The following is a 20,000-nucleotide window of genomic DNA, read 5'->3' as shown; positions in this document are numbered from 1 at the left end:
GGGACAGAGAAGGTACTGTGGTACACAGTGACAGCTTCTTGTGGTCCTTCTTGCTTTGCATATGGTCATACCACACAGCCTTCTTGATTAGATTACAATGATACACTGCCAGGCTGCACCGCTGCTCACATCTGACTGGGCCAGGCAGACGTTGCTGTGTGGACACCAGTTTCTGTGTGCCTGTGGGCTTTGCCCGGTGACTGGCAAAGCCCGGTGGGCTTTGGCCACTAGTGTGGACAGAGCTTAAAGGAATCAGCTGCTGTTTGCAATGCTACATCAGTGTTTAATTCAGAGGAGAGATTGTTGAGAGTTGATAGAACAATTGATAGAACAGTGTAAAGGTGACTGAGACTACTTAATAGTAATTAGATCTTGACATGTGACATGTGCATTAATAAAGTTAAGGTCTTAAATAAGGTACATGGATTATGTGAAAATAAAATTAGATGCAGGAGGAATGTTAGTGAAGCAAGGACTTGTTGTGTCTAACATGGTGAGATTTGAAATACCTGGGTACTGTAAATATGGCGAGACTGAAGGAGAAACAAACTATTGTGTAAAGAATATATCATAGGATCACTTCTTACAGTTATGAAAGGGAGAAATGTATCCAAGGATTTTAAGAGAGGTTTAAGAAATAATATTATCCTTTCATCACCGATACAAGGCTGGCTTCACACAAGTGTTATTTTACCGCGGTTTAGAAATCACAGACTGGCAACACAACTTAATTTCTGCCTGGCAGTGATTTACCAGCCACGTGCACTGCTAACACACGTGGTGCCAGGCGGCTTAGAATACTATAGAAATATATGGAGCCCTTCAGAAGGGAGGTTTTTCCCCGAGCAGCAGTCATGGTTAATCTGTGCCAGAGGTTGAGTGCTGCATTTTTATGTACTAATATGAATAGGTTTATTATTATTATTATTATATACACTATAGTAGTAAAGGTACACTATGAATATAACTATGTTTTACAGAACATTATGGCAGGTCATCATCATATAACGTGTAGAATGTTCCTTGATGAAACTTAGAGCTGTTTATTGGGTGGGTCCACCATTTACGTCGTCTCTTTTTTAATACACAGAGATCACTCTCTTCTTTTACATCCTCCATCTTGAACAAACACCGACAAACTGGCAAGTATTCTGTGCACTGCTGCAGACAAACAACGCAGAAAAAAATATATAAATAAGCCAGCCTAAGGCTCAGAAACTTGGACATCTTTATATATTGGGGGCTTTGGTTCATAAACATAATATGAATCTGTAGACTGAAATATTGAAAGTGATATGTCTGTGTGTGTGTATTTCCCCAGTTCTGTTTACCTTGTTGGGATATACAAGAAAGGAACTATGCTTTTACTGTCCTATTTCCATATCTCTACTCTCAAACTTTTTCTTAAAGTAGTGAATTCTCCTTGCATAGATCCTGCTGTCATCTAGATTATTCCAGGCTTCTATGCTTCTGTTGGGAAAGCTGTGCTTTGTAATTTTTCTTCCAACAAGATCTTTTCAGCTTTCTTCTGTGTCCTCTTGTTCCTTTAATTCTATACACAACACAGGTCTTCATCACTCGGGACACTGCTGTGAAGTCTTTCCCTTCTCATTTCTAAGGTTGGGAGCTGCAGCATCTTCCTCCTTACATGTCATATCTTTATTCACTTTCTCTCTGTTGTGTCACTGGGCACACTGGTGACCCAACATACAATACTAAATTATTCTCAAAAGATGAGATAGTCACAAAGAGAAAGTGACTGGCTATCACTAATTTCATCTTCCTGACATGCCATGCCAGTTAAAGTGAAAGGGAATATTTAGGGCATCCTATTAATAGGAATTATTCTTATGAATAAAACTGCATTCTGCCATTATATAATGGTTAAATTAAAGGTGGTCAGAATAGCAGTTTCAAAATTGGCACATGCAGGTGACTTCCCTACCAAGACACTTGACAAGATGCATTTGTTACCTGACTTGAAATTAATGTGAGGGTCCATTACACAGAGGAGAATGAAAGAGGAAATGTAAATCTTCTAGTCTTTCATGTCAACTACATGAGCAATATTTATAATCAAAGAACCTGAAAAAAAGGCCAATCTCTTGAATATGAAGTTTGTTATTTGAGAAGGATGTTAAGGATGTTAACTGTAATTACAGAAATTTCACTCAAATTCATGAATTCACATTCAAGATACTAATTATTCCAGTAATGAGACTTAATTGTAATTTAAATAAATTACATAACTTCCTCTTAAGAGAACTATACACATCAGACCAGTTTTGGGATACAGAGTGAGGGTGGAAAGGTTGACTTCCAAGGTGGCCAAGTGACCAAGATTCCGCTGAAACAGAAAACAAACCATAAAAAAATATGGTCTCCAATAAATAAAAGCATCAACTGCTAACTCTTTATATTGCTTTACAGGTTCAAGACTCCCACCTATCTTATTATAATGACTCAAGAACACAGCAAAAGCAAATGAATTTGCTGTTAAGCTAATTCTGAAAATTCCACCCAAAACAGTGGAGAAAACCTGGTAGGCGAGTAGTTGATCTGAAACTAAAAAAACAAAAAAAATACAGGCATCTGGGATGACTGGTAACTTACCTGAGGGTTGTCTTACCACAGCACTCACGAGAGGAGCTTCACTTGCCTACGAAGATGACCGAGATCTCCTTGACTTCTTAGCAAGAGACACGGTTGAGCTTAGGGACCGAGACCTGTGACGTTTCTTGGACCTTTTGGGGGTTCTTGATCTACTATGTGACCTTGAACGGTATCTGTCTCTCTTCCAACTGTAGTCCCTGCTTCTGCTTCTGCTTCTGCTCCTGCTGGCACTATCCTCACTTCCATCTCTATAGCTGCGGTGCCGTTCTCTGGCCCTACTCCTACTACTCCCCCTGTGCCGCTTCTTGTTGCTCTTCCTACCCCGAGACCTGCTCCTGTGTTTGCCTCTTGACCTTTCTCTGGACCAGCCTCGTGCGTTGTTTCTCCCCCTTGACCTGTCTCTGCCTCTCGAACGGGACCTGGAGTGGTCTCTGCTGTAGTGTCTGCGTGAAGATCTCTCCATGCTTGGTGTCCTGCTAATGTCTCTCTTCCTCCTGTAGCTATCTCTGCTCCTACTTCTACTCTTGTACCTGCTGTATTCCCCCGAACTTCTACTTCTACTGCGACTGATCTCTTTCCTTTTCTTCTTCTTTTTGTGTTCCCTCTTTTCTTCTCTTCCCCTACTACCTGACCTACTCCTACTTCTTTTTCTCCCTTCTCGTCTCTTTTTATCCTTTTTACTTTTCCTTCGTTTCCTTCTTTTCCCATCACTAGAATGAGAGTGATCACTCAAGGATGACTTTGAGTCCTCTTCAGAATCCACACTTTCAATTGATGCCTTAGAATCATTGTCCTCTTTTAAGGAACCATTAGGTGTACTACTATCTGGTTGTGTGGAGCCCACCTCTGGATCTTGAGGTGGGACAAACTTCATGGTTTTCCCATTACCTGCAAGGGAAATATGAAATTAAATACTTTGAAAAACATTAAGTAAACCTAATTATTTTTTAAAAGGCATTATATGCTCATATGTTGGCCTTCTCTCTATGGCACTTCAGCAGTCAGCAAAAGAATCTCAAATAGTCTATCACCAACTATTAACTACATTTATTTTCTTAACTCCTTTCACTCAACAGATGAATCTGATCCAGGAATTAAAACAGGCCAAGGTGGATAGAATATCCTTTTTCTGAAAGTATAAATTCTGTAGATGAGTCGTCCTGCATTAGAAGGGCCACTTGCACCACCCCAACCAAAACCGAGATAATTGTGTATAGCACTCTGTTGAAGTCTTAACTTTTGCCCAGGAGCGGATGAGTGTCCTGTCAGTAAGGTGAAGAAAAAAAAAAAAAAAAAAAAAAAAATATATATATATATATATATATATATATATATATATATATATATATATATATATATATATATATATATATATATATATATATATATATATACACAAAGAAAGAACAACTTTGATGTCTAGTCGACTATCAATGCAGGCACAACAAGTTGCTAAGCTATATTCTGTGTTAGAAGAGCTGCCCATTCAGTAGCATTATAATTTGGAAAATTTTATCGGGCAAATTCCATATATGACGGGTGGCTCACTCTAGTGCAGGGAGGGCATCAGCCAATCAGAATCCTCCCCTCTGATGACATGACACTCTCAGCCAATGGGAGGCCAGTTGCATTCACCCACCATTAGCTCCTTTTGTTTCGGTGTCTTGGTTGAGACAGAAAGGACACTCCCAGCTTTTCTGCTGTAGACATGTGTTAGTGCTACAATCACCAAACTTTCCCAATATTGTCTGACAATGGTGTACAACATGTTGTGCAAAATGAGGGGCTACCAGAGGTGTCACCTGAGGGTGATACACGTGGTGCAATGACCTAGAACAGACACCTTTTCTATGGGGTAGTGATAATGGTAATGGAGTGTAATTGGATGAGCAGCCCGTTGCCCAGTTTCTTCATAATTTTTCCACTTAATGTTATCGTTAATAGTTATTGTGTTTTTGTTTCAATATTCACAAATTATCATTATTGTGTGCAGTATTATGAGTAATAATGCACTCAAACTTCAGTGAATTTATGAAATCATAATTTACAAAAAAATAAATAAATTTTTAATTGGGTAATGAATATCATGATCTTGAACATTTTTTAAGACCATTGTGATTTTGATTGTCTACCGACCATTTTGAAACCATATTTATTGTCAAAGCATGTATAATAAAAAAGTTATGGTTGTTAGAAGTTCACCAAACTTTGGGCGCATTTTTTTCACTTTATTTTGGTGTGAGCACCCCTCCTAATGCGGGAGGCCTCAGATATTAACAATGATCATTGGTGGCCAGCTTAATTTTCTTTGCTCCAATTTTCTGGTTCAATAGCAAATAACAGTTCAGGTTTTGGGATACAACTCGCACCTTCAAGTCACTAAGATTCTTGATAACTAGGAAGAGAATAACTTTACTTCTTACCAAGTCCATTCACAAGTCGATTCATAAGATCTCTGTCCGTTTTAAATTTATATCTAACAGATTCCTAAGAACTACCCTGTGGGGGTAGACTTTCATAATAGTCAAAACCTATTCCTATTCTTGCACAAGTAAATTTTATTCTCTTGGCCACCCCTGTTCTCTATTTTTCCATTTCAAAAGAGATGGTCCTTTTACTCACAGTATGCTCAAATCCCTTTCTCCCACAACAAACATGGTGTTGCATACTAAATGTCCAAGGGCATCTCTACATTTAATGACTGTTTGCTTCTTCCTTCTTTACACCACATTCATGCCCATCATCTACACTTCTATATAAATATAAATATATATATATATATATATATATATATATATATATATATATATATATATATATATATATATATATATATATATATATATATATCACCACTATGCACTGCACAATTTTAGATGCTAGCTAAGAGGAGAGCCTCCTGTCTTGGTATAAGACATGCACCAGTGCAGGAAATTCTTATCAAGGAAAAAATCGTCCACAAATCCTCAGGTTGTAGGGACCCTTGCCACTGGTGGTATCAGGCTACCATTAGGGCTATGAGCATTGTTACAATAGCTATATGCCCATAACTCCACCAGCTCCTAAACATCTTTATGTAAGTCAACTGGCTAAGAGGTTAGCCATAAAAGCTCTTTGCAGCAAAAGCTTATCATGTTGTACACTTTTTTCATAATCACACAGCTTACTACATTAATTTTCATGATTAGCTGGCCTTTCATACATTTTCAATACTTTACTACAAGATTTTAGTACTTCCTACCCTTCCTTTTCTGTGTGGCATAAGGCTTGTTTATACAATCAGTGTAGCACATTTAGTGGTCAAGCACTTTTTCAGATCAGTGTCAAGGCATGGGGACAGACCAGAAGTGTCTACAATGATCAGCTTCAGAGAATGGTTTTGGAACATGGCACCAAAACTGACCACAATAGGTGCCAAATGAACATGTAGAGAAGTCCATGAATTCAGTTTCTACCCAGGAGGTTTAGGTCATTCAGTGTTTCTATCTACAATGTCAGTTTCGAGGAACAATGCCATGCTCCAAAATCATGCTGCACAACACTGTATACAGTCTGTGCAAAAAGTTACCACACCAAGAGTTTTCGTTTGCACATTTCCTGTCAGATCACAAAAAACTACCAAATTCTAACTTCACCCAATGCTTAGTATTTTATTGTGTTTTCTTGTTTCTTCAGCACCCTCTGCAACATTTTGGAACACTATCAGCTAAATCTTGAAGTGTCTCAGGCTTGAATTCTACCCAACATTTGCAAAGCTCTTTTTTCAGCTTGGAGAACGTGGAGGTGTCACAGCCTCGTAATTTGGCCTCAATCACAGCCCATAAATTCTCTCCTGGAGAAATATCTGGTGAATTACCAGACCATTCTTTTATAGTGTTGACTTCACAGTTATCTAGCCATTCCTTAACAATTTTAGCAGGATGAGCTGGAGCCCCATCCTATTGGAAAATTTTAGCTTTGGTTATTTTAACAATGACTTAAAACTATCCATTAAGAATTCCAAATACACTTCTTTTGTGACAGTAGTGTTTTTAGGGAGCACATCAAGATCACTGAGGCCACTGAAAGTAAAACATCCCCAAAAGCATTAAACTCTGAGAGTGTTTTGTGGTTTTCTGAGTGTAGCAGGAGTCATTAGAATCAGATCCTGGGCACCTGTACACTCCAACTCGCATAGAAAGTGCTTTCATCAAACCACAATACAGTACGCCACTTATCTAAGATCCAATCTTGATATTTCTTTGTAAACTGAATTCTTTCCTTTCTGTCATTTATAAGCGGCTTTTTCTTTACACAGTAACTGCGGTACCCAAGGTCACGGCACAAAGTGTCATGAACAGTACAGAGAGACACCAGCTAAAACACTAGGATTCCCTTCCTTAATTTGGCATCCTGTAAGGCTGGGATTGACCTCCAGCTGCCTCCTGAGAAGTGTCCATGTCCTCTCAGGTACCTTACATGGCTTTCCAGGTGGCTTTTGTGGGAGTGGTAAACTTTTGCTCCTGCCCACTTTGAATTTTTGTATTAGCTCCTGGAGCTTCAACCCCTTTTGAATGCAGATTTCTTTGCTTTTAAGACCTGCTTTATGGAGATTTATGACAGCTTGAATAGTTTTCTAATCAGTGTGCTTTCCATCCATGTCTACACTCTAATACATAAAAACAAAAGCACAATACGAGCAGAAAACAGGAAAAGCAAATGAGGCAGTACCATATATCAGCTCTCTTTGACAACTGATATTGTAAAGAGAAGCGTCTCCATCCATGCTGTGTGAGGAGGGTGTACCTCACTGTCAGACATACAAAATCTTTCTCAACCCTCTCGGCTCTCTTGCAGGAGGAGAATTTGAGTCTATGTGAAAAGTTATCGCGCCATTCCTGTGACAAAAGTAAGTTTTTGCGCAGACCATAGACTAGCCCATGGACTCTTTCTGTCTCTTCTAGTCAACATGCAAGCATGTGAGCATGTGGTGCACACATCTAAGACATCGTTTGAAATATGCAGTAGTGATATGGTCTCCCAGAACTAAAAGGAATGTAAAAATACAGAATACAATGAGCAGCAACAAAGTCGTCTCTGACCCTATCAGACATCATATGAAGAGAGACTAAGGAAACTAAACATGCCCATCTTGGAAGAGAGAAAAGACACACAAGGTGATCTGATTGTCTTATGTTGGATTTTGTCAGGCTATGAAAAACTGGACCAGAATGATTTGGTGGTGAGAGACTTTAGAAGCACAAGAGGGCATGAGAAGGTGAAGAAGAGTGTATGTAGAAAGGATATTAAGATTCCTGCAGTTCTGCAAAGGACTGCAGGAATCTGGAATGAGCTGCAAAAAGTAGTAGTAAATGCAATAACTATACATGATTTTAAGGAAAACTGGATAAGAGTAGATACTGAGACAGTCCAGTACAAGCTTAGACTCCTTCCATAAACCATAACTGGGTAAACACACACACACACACACACACACACACACACACACACACACACACACACACACACACACACACACACTACAAAGAATAGTGGCTACCAAACTCAGCACACAACAAAGGACTGGGTCTGACTTAGGAGAGATAAGGGAGATGGATGAGTCTCTAAACATATAGCCTTATGTTCACCTCACAGGTACTGGTTGTAAGCTGAGCACCTGTGACCTCTCTGCCCCATTGTGTGATATATGGATAGTCTTAGTCCAGCCTGAAAATCAGTCACTACGAACTCTGACCTCTTTCCATAAGGGAAGAGTCAGATGACCATGAGTGAATGACAGGAAGATAATATTCCTAACCTTTTGCTCCTTCCAGGAAACAAGGTTACATTTCAATGGCTTCTATCCCTTACTCATCCACAGCCAAGTAAACCAAAGTTACATGATAAAAAGGCAAAATTACACAATTTGCCATTATCCAGCCCATGATTTGAATCTGGGACCTCTCACCTGTCACTGATAAACTGGTTTAGCTGAAAGACACAATGTAGGTTGGCCCTCCTATACAGTTAAAATAATACTCACTCATCACTGGAGGATATTCCTCTTCCTCTTCCACCTCCTCCTGTTGCTGTTCAGGATGCAGTCGGAACTGACCACCAGCCTTGTCTGCCTCGCCTCCAACTTTAGATTCCTGTTCGCCCATGCCTGTCTGCTCCTGGCCCTCCTCATCTGAATCAGATTCCTGGGGATGCAACTTCTTTGCACGCTCAGCCATTTCTTCAGCCTGCAGGCGCTGAAGGATGTCTCGCTCCATGACCTGAAAGTCCCTCCTCTTGCGCCTGATGGTCTGACGCAGCTCCTCATCACTGTCCGTCTCTCCCCGTCCACCACCAGACGCCTCGCCCTCACTCTCACTATCACTGTACATACCAAGCCCTGCAACATATATAAGCATTACTTGTGGGCTCCACATCCACCTCCCCCCTCCCCCCGATACCCCAGAGGAAATTTATGTACACAAAGCCTAAGATAGACATGTCATGTGTCTATGCTTGCATAATGTGTATTAACAAGCACATTTTGGGACTTAATTACAGTGTTTTGATTCATGACACAAAACAATGAAATGCTTGGTTGTAAACAATAGCCTTGTGCCACTACCATTTCTTGTTATCCATCAGTCACTAGTATAATTAGACATTTCAGTATTTCAACTTGTTCTATTACTATACACTGTAAAGTAATCTACGTAATGTTCAGTTTCCTATCACGGTAAAACATCTAAGGTCCCACATTCAATTGCCAGCTAAGGAGTTACAGTTGTCCTTAGTGAGATGTAACAGTGAGTAGGATACAATTATGCCTGAAGAAATTTGTAATCTCTAAAAAAGGATAAATCCCACATTGATTTCAAAGCTTACATCCTGAAGAATTATACAAGCTTAAATTTTATAGAGCCCAAATAGCCCCACACTGAGGGAATCATGAAGAATTATACAAGCTTAAATTTTATAGAGCCCAAATAGCCCCACACTGAGGGAATCATGAAGAAAATACAAATCTTTGCAATAGTACTATACTGACAAGGCATACATAAAAAAACAGGAATTTGGAGAGGAAACTGAAGGGGAAAGGAAACCAGCATCTTGCTAAAAGGAAAAGATATATTTCTTGTATTCCTTTGCTTTAAGGTGTGCATTAACCATTACCTTCAACAGTAGTAAACCTAAAGTACTCAATTGAAAGATACTGGTTTTTGTTTAGTTTCTACCTTTTCTACTCCCCTGAAGTAGTAAGCCTTACATCAGAAATGACAGCATAAAATAAGAAGCCACAGAACTGAAGAGGAACAGGTAGTTGCAACTTACCAATGCTGCCCGACAAAGAGGCAAGGGCCGAGCTCTTCTTGACCTGAACTGCCGGAGCTTAGACAAACACAGGAAGTTTTAGTGTGTGGTGCGGGAAGGCCGGTGCTCTGGCCTTACCACACTATGCTCACCTCTATAATGAAATTTACTTTTATTTCAGAGGGAAGAGGCCTCCTCAGCACCATAGATCTGCGAAACACTTGCTACTCACTCACACAACTTTTTTGATAACACTTTTTAAATTAAAATTAATGACAAAAATTTCCAAAGTTTAACATAAATTCACACTCACTTTAGAATGCAGGTCTCCATCTGAAACCTCTTCCCCATTTCTGATTGTGATATAAAAATAATCATGAGTGATTTCATAATGAATCACTTTAACCTCAGATGCACTTGGTTAATCAATTCTCAGGAAGTCTACTATTGCTTTTCTCCTAGCTTTTACATAAAACATTCTGACTGCTGGTTAAAACTGTTCTCAATGTCCATTACTTAGTAAATGCATGGACCTGAATTTCCTTGTTTTCACCTCTTTTAAAGGAAAATATTATGAACCAGGAGGGATGAATGAAAACTACAGTTTATGAAGAGGTGCCATGATAGGCTTTGTTCACCACCACCCAGGACTACTACAAACAAACTAGAGGTAACTAGGACAACCTGGAGAATACCTTTCATGCGGGCACGATTCACCACCTCTGTTGCCACTTCCTCCATCATCTCCGTTGTAACATCCAACAGGATTTCTGTCATCCATCTCCGCAGTTTCACCATCTGTGCAAAAAGCAAAGGGTGTAAAGGGTCCATGAAAGTACAATAGATTCATTGATGTTTCTGTATCAACTGAAAGCAATCTTCATCCCACACTTACAGAAAGTAATGCTATTCACAGCGTCATTGTAGTTATAACACACACGTTGCTTTCATTCCAGTAGCTTGTCTCATCTATGTATATGATGCTCCCTTAAAGTTCACTGGTTTCAAGCCCCAAGCCAAGCCAGGTCATTCATTGTCCTGTCATTCATCTAAACATACGGTACTAACCACTACCCCACTTGAACAATGGACTCCTCTATCCTATCACCAAACCCTCAAGCAGCTATAGAGAGTGGCACTAGACTGAAAAGTGTAATGAAAGTTATAAATATTGACCAAAAGAAAAAAGTTCAAGGTGTGTAGTGTAATAGGCATCCACAAGCTGGCATTTTGGGTTGTCGGTCGCTGTGAAGTCCACAGTGCTATCCCCAATGCCTGGACATGAACATGCTGGACTACTACTGGAATGGGAACAAAGCAGCTTGGACAAATGGTGAAATATGCCTGTGTTGGTTTGTGAAGACAAAGGCATTCTGCAAGAGGAAATATCTTGTACACAAGATCCTTCTCATCCTCAACAATGCAAATACTACATTGAAAGACACAAGCAACTTTGAGTTCACAAACACAACCTTTGACAAAGCATTAAAAGCACTGACAGAAAATGGCAAAGACATGGAGCTGGCTGAAGAATTAGATGAAGAAAATCAAACAATCAGGAATCAGAGGAAAAAATTTATGTTTAGAAAAGTCTCAGGCATGCTGTAATTGCCTGGAGGGATATAAGCATGGAACAGATTGTCTGTGCTTATTATCCACTTCTAGGGATGGCTGTAGATACTGCTAGTGACAGAGTAACCAAGAGAGAGAGAACTGCTGGTTCTATTGCAGTGTAAGCACTGTATTTGCCATTGTGATGGCAGATTATGTACTGGAAATTCTTAACAATAGGGAGAAGGGCCATAGAAGAAATGGTGCAAGAGTTGGAAAGAGAAGCTGTGAGAGAGAGAGAGAGAGAGAGAGAGAGAGAGAGAGAGAGAGAGAGAGAGAGAGAGAGAGAGAGAGAGAGAGAGAGAGAGAGAGAGAGAGAGAGAGAGAGAGAGAGAGAGAGAGAGAAAGTAAAACACATCCCAGGGTGTGACTCATGAAAATGCTGATTGTGTCCTGGAACAGGCAGGGAACCTAAAAAGTATCACAATAAAGGTCAATCTTGATGTAGCAAAGTTTCATCATATGCTGATGTCATTAAACAGTTTACACTTTCAATTATTACATCCCTAACTCTAGCTTTAGCCTAGCTGTACTAAATTCATATTCACTCCAAAACTGCACACACTTCAACGTCATTCCAAAAGGTTTCTCTCTACTCTTTATCTTTCACTATCATACCCATATCTATCTATAAACCAGGCCAGTACCACACTCACACACATCATTCACATTTTTAGGCCTGTCAGCCCCTGATGAAAAGGGACAGGCACATCAATCTTAAAACCTTCTATTACAACACACAAATATCAAGTTACCTGATGTTCATTGTTAGCTCACCAATAAAGCTAAGCTAAACCAATTAAAGCCAAAATAAAAACTCAAACCAAGAGCTAATGTTCACAGCACCCTTTCTCTTAGTTCCATCTTGGAGTATACTAATATAGCATCCAATGTGAGAGTGAGCATGGGCTGAAAATAACACCTCTACCTCTTCCAAGTACCCATTAGGCAGCAATTGCTATTCATGTACTCTGATAATTGAGGTCTATCAGATATCACATTTAAGGAAGATTTTCAAATCTGGTCAGCAAAGATTAAATCCAGCAAATATAAATTCATGCTTTAGTCTGGTTCAACACTACTGCAAGTGTTTTCAGACTTTCACAAAACAAGTAAAATCAATGTTATTCATATATTTCCACAAAGTATATTTTAGCATGCAAGAGACTTGGACAGACAGGCCAGTGACAGTGTATTAGTAAAATAGAAGGCAAAAGTCACTCACCATTTCCTGCATCCTCTCTTCTTCAGTCTTGATGGGCTCAGGTGATGCAGTTCTCCTTGCCTGTTTCACATCTGTGTCTTCCTTGTCCCTTTCTTCGTCCTCCTCCTCTTCTTCCTCTCCCACTCCTTCCTTGTCCTTTGCATGATCCTGTGCTTCCCCTGTCCCACGAGGCTCAAACCTGGACCGCCTCTTCCTGGCCAGCCCCAGTCCAGGAGTGGTTGTCTCAGGACTTCCTGAACGGCTTCGGTCAGAGGTTTCACTGTCACTGTCCTGAAAGGTACTTAGCTACAACACTTGTCTTCACACATTCTAGACTTAAAATTCAATAACATAATAAATAGAAAATCACACATCTCATCTATCACAAATTGACTTACACAAAGTTACTCATTCTAAACCACAATCCACTCTCTCTCTCTCTCTCTCTCTCTCTCTCTCTCTCTCTCTCTCTCTCTCTCTCTCTCTCTCTCTCTCTCTCTCTCTCTCTCTCTCTCATAGAAAATGACTTGATACATGGATGCTCCCTTAATTTATAGAAATTTTCTAAGTAGAGAATCATTCAATTAGTATTATTGAATTAAATAGTTCAATAATACTAAATGAAAATGAAGAAAATGAAAAATGAAGAATGAAGAAATGAAAAAGGTATTATTTTCATTAATTTCCTTCCTTGACTTGATGAACTCTAAATACATGAACATTTTTGTGAATACTGCCTCTTCACACTGATCAAGCTCAGTGTCATTTATATTAAGTCTGGAGCCATAAAACTATGCATATACATGTGTGGGTACTATGTGGCTAACTACATTAAGAATGGTACTCATTTTGCATGCTGGAGGGAGGCACAACTTGGTCAACCAGAAAGGAGGTTGATGGTGAGCTGATTTTCTACATAATTTATCAAATCTAACAAGGTAAAAATAAGGAAGCTTTGTCTTGCCTCATACATCTTTCACATGCACAATTACTTACAAATTTGCTCTTCCTAGGGACACGAGGTTTGCCATCATTAGCCAAGTCTTCTTCCAGGATGCGTCTTGCCCGAGCTTCTTCTTCCCTTTTCCTCTTTAGCATCTCCTCCTTCTCTGACATCTGGCGCTCTTTTTCCAACTGTAAAGATGGTTTTCAAGTTTTTCAAGTTAAATTTGTGCCTCAGAACAAAATATAAATTAGGAGATGGGATGTTCTGATTCATAAATCCATGGATGTGGATGCAGGCAATCAATGCAATTATGAGTTCAAAATTTTGTTCGAAAATTGAAGCATTCGGTAACTGAGGTTCCATTGTATGACCTAAATCTTTTTACTAAGCAGCGAATCACTGCATTTTTTTCTTGCCTTTTGTTGTTTTTTTTCCACCCAAACAAGAACCACTCAACTGATAATAGCAACATTTATTATTAGATTAGCAATATTCATATTAGATTTATCTGCTTCTTGGTGCCAGACATATTACCCGATTTCCTATTTTATAAGCTGGGGGAGAGAGAGAGAGAGAGAGAGAGAGAGAGAGAGAGAGAGAGAGAGAGAGAGAGAGAGAGAGAGAGAGAGAGAGAGAGAGAGAGAGAGAGAGAGATTGTTGGCAGTATTAATAGTGCAAGTACAAATATACATGCATATACCAAGGCTGTCTCGTCCAAAAAGAAGAGTACCCAAGGCACACAACTTTCACATTCACAATTATTCACACCACTCTCAGTCCCCTGCCTCCAGAGAAGAGAAAGTACTCCTTCCATCACTTTATGTGATCAGTCACACAGGTTGAATAGTTTGGTCCAGAACAAGGCTCCTTCATAACAAGTACTCTCCCATACCACACCCGACTGCTCCAAATGTGTGAGACCATCTATGTGTGGCAGAGGTCACAGGGCCATGTCATTCCTCATTCACTCACAATTGCTCTTCATTTTCTTCTGTCATGCACAATCATCCCACTATGCTCCAGTGTCAGTCTTCTTCCCTTTAAGGCCTCCTTCACACTGTCTATCCATCCCTTACATGGCCTACCTTGCAAGTTCTCATCTCTCACACATCATCACCAGCCTACCATCCTTTATTCTCTCAACATGTCCATACCATCTCAGCACTCATTGCTCTGCCCATCCTGCCAAGCCTTTCACAACACCCATTCTCCTTCTCAATTCCTCATTTCTGACTCTGTCCTTCTGAGTCACTCCACACATATTCCTTAGGCATCTCATGTCCATTACATTCAATCTCCTCTTGTCTACTACTCCCACTCTGAGTCTCAGCACCATACACTCCAGCAGGCTATACTTTCCCTTAATACAATATTCTCTATTCATTCCAAGTGTCCTACTGTCAGTCTATTCATGTCTCATACTTTTCCTGCTTCCTTCACCATAGCTCTGACCTGTCTCCACTCCTCCATCCACCACTACTGTACATCCCAAATATCTGAAACAGTCTGCCTCCTCCAGCTCTTCACCATTCAGCTTTACATTCACCCTACCACCTGCCTCTCTGGTGCACTTCATATCCTTACTTTTTCCTTCATTAACTTTCAGGTTCCTTCTATAGACCAATACAAACCTCTCTACCAGCCTACTTAACTTCTAGTTAACAGTAAAAAGAATAAATGAGGCATAAACAGTATACTAAGTATGGTAGTGATAATGGTGTTGGCAGCAAAGACAGTTGGGAAAGAAAAACATAAGAGTTTGACTCATGATAGTGAAGTTCATCATAAATGTAAATACTACACTCCAATCTTTTAAATATTGATTAAATCTCTTCTGGAGATGAACATGTAATTCCTTTTTGCATTGGTTTTCAGCATTTGTCCTTTTTTAGGATGCAACTCTAAATAACTAGGAAAACACTTTACTGAGGAAGATAATGAAAAGAATGTTGACAATGCCAAAAAACGACATCCACAGTCACAGAAACAATGATACAGACATTATGCCAATGAAAATTATAGCTAATTTGTACACACACACACACACACACACACACACACACACACACACACACAATGAAGTTTAAATTTTGGGCTAATAGAAACAGAACAACATGAGCATAGCTCCCTTCCCATATGTCACAAGTAAGTAAATACTCACAACAAGGTAAATACACACATATACAGACTAACCTTTCGCAGCTTCTCCCTCTCCATCTTCTCCAGACCTTCTCGTATCCAGGCAGGCAGCTTCTTCCTCTGTGCTGCATCTAGCTGGAAGTCTGCCTCCTTGGCCAGGCCAGGGCGCTCTTGCTCCAGGCCACCAGCTGGAAACTCCCTTGGCTGGCGTTCTCTAGGGTCCCCCATGGCATAATCTGTTGGACCACCACTGTTGCCACCTCCTCCACCAACAACAGGCCAGCCATACTCTCCCTGACAATAAAATTCATCATATTCACCAAACAATTAAAAAATAATAAGAAAAATGAGAAAAAGAGGATTAGACCATACAAAGTGATAATGCAAGTGCAGGAATAAGTAGCCACAAATACAGGAATAAGCAGACACTTTTGTTGTGCCAAAATCCTTGAGAAGTTCTTCAGAAGAGGCATCAAACAAATGCATCTTTAGACATACATGTAAGATGTTATAAAAATAATAACATTAAGTTAATTTGCAATGCTGTCTTCACTATGCATATGTACATGTCTGTGCAGCAATTTTGGAAGCAATACTTTTCCACTAACCAAACCTTCCCCAATACAGTAATAAATATAATTTGAAATAAGGAAATTCATTAAGAGAATGTTTGTAACAAAGTCACCACTGTATATCTACCTTTCCTTCTTGCTTGAAGTTTGCCTACATTCAACATGTCCCTAAAAAGGTGACCGTTTTAATCCCTCAAGCTACCATCCTATTGCTTTAATTTCCTGCCTATCTAAAGTTTTTAATCTATCCTCAACAGGAAGATTCTTAAACATCTATCACTTCACAACCTTCTATCTGATTGCCAGTATGGGTTCTGTCAAGGCCACTCCACTGGTGATCTTCTGGCTTTCCTTACTGAGTCTTGGTCATCCTCTTTTAGAGATTTTGGTGAAACTTTTGCTGTTGCCTTGAACATATCAAAAGCTTTTGATAGAGTCTGGCACAAAGCTTTGATTTCTAAAATACCCTCCTGCGGCTTCTATCCTTCTCTCTGTAACTTCATCTCGAGTTTCCTTTCTGACCGTTCTATTCCTGCTGTGGTAGACAGTCACTGTTCTTCTCCTAAATCTATTAAGTGGTTTTTGTTCCTCAGGATTCTGCCCTGTCACCTTATTATTCATTAATGATCTTCTAACCCAAACTTCTTGTCCTATCCACTCCTACACTGATGATACCACCCTGCACTTTTCCACGTCTTTTCATAGACATCCAACCCTTCAAGAAGTAAACATTTCACACAGGGAAGCCACAGGACACTTGACTTCTGATCTTTTTATAATCTCTGATTTGGGCAAAGCAAACTTGGTATTGTTCAATGCCTCAAAAACTCAATTCCTCCATCTATCAACTCAACACAACTTTCCAAACAACTATCCCCTCTTCTTCAGTGACACTCAACTGTCCCCCTCTTCTACACTGAACATCCTCGGTCTGTTGTTTACTTATAATCTGAACTGGAAACTTCACATCTCATCTCTAGCTAAAACAGCTTCTATGAAGTTAGGCATTCTGAGACGTCTCCGCCAGTTTTTCTCACCCTCCCCAGCTGCTAACTCTGTACAAGGGCTTTATCCGTCCATGTATGAAGTATGTTTCACATGTCTGGGAGGGGTTCCACTCATACCACTCTTCTAGACAGGGTGGAATCAAAAGCTTTTCGTCTCATCAATTCCTCTCCTCTAACTGACTGTCTTCAGCCTCTCTCTCATCGCCACAATGTTACATCTCTAGCTGTCTTCTACCACTATTTTCATGCTAACTGCTCTTCTAATCTTGCTAACTGCATGCCTCCCCTCCTCCCATGGCCCCGCTGCACAAGACTTTCTTCCTTCTCTCACCCCTATTCTGTCCACCTCTCTAATGCAAGAGTTAACCAGTATTCTCAATCATTCGTCCCTTTCTCTGGTAAACTCTGGAACTCCCTGCCTGCTTCTGTATTTCCACCTTCCTATGACTTGAATTTCTTCAAGAGGGAGGTTTCAAGACACTTATCCTTCAAATTTTTACTACTGCTTTGGACCCTTTTATGGGACTGGCATCTCAGTGGGGATTTTGTTTTTTATTGATTTTTGTTGCCCTTGGCCATTGTCCCTCCTACATAATAATAAAAAAAAATAAAATAAATAAATAAATAAATAAATAAATAAATAAATAAATATATATATATATATATATATATATATATATATATATATATATATATATATATATATATATATATATATATATATATATATATATATAATTGCTATTACAAGTAGCTTCCTACAGGAAAATCAAATATGAAAAAAAGATATTACAAAAAATCATATCAACATATCAACAATTATTTGTGCTCACTGAGTGACTTACATTGTTGCTGCTGTACTGGTGTGGGGTAATGTCTGGAGCAGATGGTGCTCCACCCTGAGAGTAAGAGTCAACAGGCCAACCCCAGCCCCAGCCCATTCCAGCCTGGGCTTGTGGCCACTCTCCTCCCCATCCACTCCACACCTCACCTGAAAGGGTTACCAACACAACAACATGAATATTTGTTCTGTGCATCAAACTGCTCAAACTTTAAAACATTTTAAAAATGTCTAATGAGGCATCTCATAAGGCAGAGAAAAATTAATAGTACTCCAAAATTAAGCTTTTGAACAAATCACTTGTTTTGCAAGAATTATAGCATCAATAAGAATTGATCAATAACTTTTACTGTTGTTTTAGATTTTATAATTTTCTACTTTTAAAAGATGATTATTGTCACAAAATAGCAAGTATATAATTCCAAATTCTTAAAAATAATATTTTACATGAATAATTGTTTATGTTATTGCCACAACAGTTTTCTCACTTTTCTATAACACACAACCTATTCACCTTAGCTGGATCCTTGGCTGTTAGCCCAGTAAGAATGATAAATCACATGTTAATTATAATGTACTACACCCGCTGCCAATGAAAGTGGAGCATTGATGATGATGTTATATTTTGTGTCACACACACACACCAATATTTTTTTGCTTTATTTTTCCTGCTGTGAGAAATGATGAGGTATTCAGCTGATCCCTTATTAAAAAGTAAAGTTCTTTGTGACAGAACACACCTTCATCCAGAGTAGTTTGTTTCAATGGGTTGGCATTATCATTATTTTCACAGCATCTTTTCAACCAACACCTCATTGTGCACAGTCTTTGTGGTAATCCTGTCTCCTTAGAAATAAATTTAGACCCAAGACCACCCTTCTGGAGGGAGTCAATAAGGTCTATATTGGTTTAGAATACTTAAAAGTATGTGCCATTAACACTTAAATCATAACATCGACATGCAAAGTGCAAATACATCTGGCACAACATCCAGGCGAGTGGGGCAAATGCGAGTACTCCTTAATGGGGTCAAGTCAAATGAGTGGTGACAGGTATAGATACAACAGTTGACAGGATGTTCAAACTACCTGGCAATGTTGCCACATTTTCATACTGAGCCCTCTATTTTAGCTGAGATGGGCACTTTTCCTGCATTATGAAACCTGTTTGTTTATCATGCACGCCACTTTCATTAGTGGCGGGGGGCAGAAGAATACTGAGTGAGTGAAGTAAAATAACTAAAATGAACAGCCAGCTCCCTATTTGGGGAAATAGTCTTCTTACCCTTATTTTTAGCTGAAGCAACATGTCAACTCAAGGGATTTTAGTAGGTAAATATCATTGACTGAAGTCATGACATAAATTAAGCCATACCTTTCTCAATCCCACTTCATATTCACCTCCCTATCCCCCTTCACTTCTTGTTTCTATCCTTCTCATATCCCTCTCCTTATCTCCTAAGCTCCCAAGCCCTTGCCCCCCCCCTCTCTCTCTCTCTGGCAACTGAGAGATTTCATTGAAATAAAAAAGACTAAAAATAAAAACCAATATCTACAACTTTTTTGTTAAAATTTCAATGGCAGGACAGCATTTTTTAGCTTTCATTTTTCCCTTTCTCTTCAGTAACTAATCCACAGACCTAAGTGAATGTTGATCTCTTGCCACCAGCCTTTCTGTGTTCCAAGCTATGCATGGTATGTGTTATATACTGTCCCGAATATGTTAGAGAGCCACTGGCCAGGGTCAACAAAAATTATGAATGAAAAAAAAAAGCTCACTT

The 20,000-nt window shown here is 39.4% G+C and overlaps 1 protein-coding gene across 1 annotated transcript in view; it reads right to left on the bottom strand.

Annotated features, from left to right (window-relative positions):
* Positions 1-2,028: 2,028 nt before the first annotated feature.
* Positions 2,029-20,000, bottom strand: part of LOC135102323 (arginine/serine-rich protein PNISR-like) — a 24,660-nt gene continuing 6,688 nt past the window's right edge. The window contains exons 4-12 of the mRNA XM_064007365.1: positions 18,225-18,370; positions 15,855-16,094; positions 13,712-13,849; positions 12,737-13,006; positions 10,596-10,698; positions 9,922-9,978; positions 8,636-8,989; positions 2,614-3,501; positions 2,029-2,347 (exon numbers count right to left, since the gene is read on the bottom strand). Coding sequence (XP_063863435.1) covers positions 2,660-3,501; positions 8,636-8,989; positions 9,922-9,978; positions 10,596-10,698; positions 12,737-13,006; positions 13,712-13,849; positions 15,855-16,094; positions 18,225-18,370 — 2,150 coding nt within the window. The 3' untranslated portion in view covers positions 2,029-2,347; positions 2,614-2,659. The remainder of the gene's footprint in view (positions 2,348-2,613; positions 3,502-8,635; positions 8,990-9,921; positions 9,979-10,595; positions 10,699-12,736; positions 13,007-13,711; positions 13,850-15,854; positions 16,095-18,224; positions 18,371-20,000) is intronic.

The sequence above is a fragment of the Scylla paramamosain genome, chromosome 7 (genome assembly GCF_035594125.1).
Source record: "Scylla paramamosain isolate STU-SP2022 chromosome 7, ASM3559412v1, whole genome shotgun sequence".
NCBI lineage: Eukaryota > Metazoa > Arthropoda > Malacostraca > Decapoda > Portunidae > Scylla > Scylla paramamosain.
Note: the sequence above shows the minus strand (reverse complement) of the source record. Positions and strands in the feature narration are given on the sequence as shown.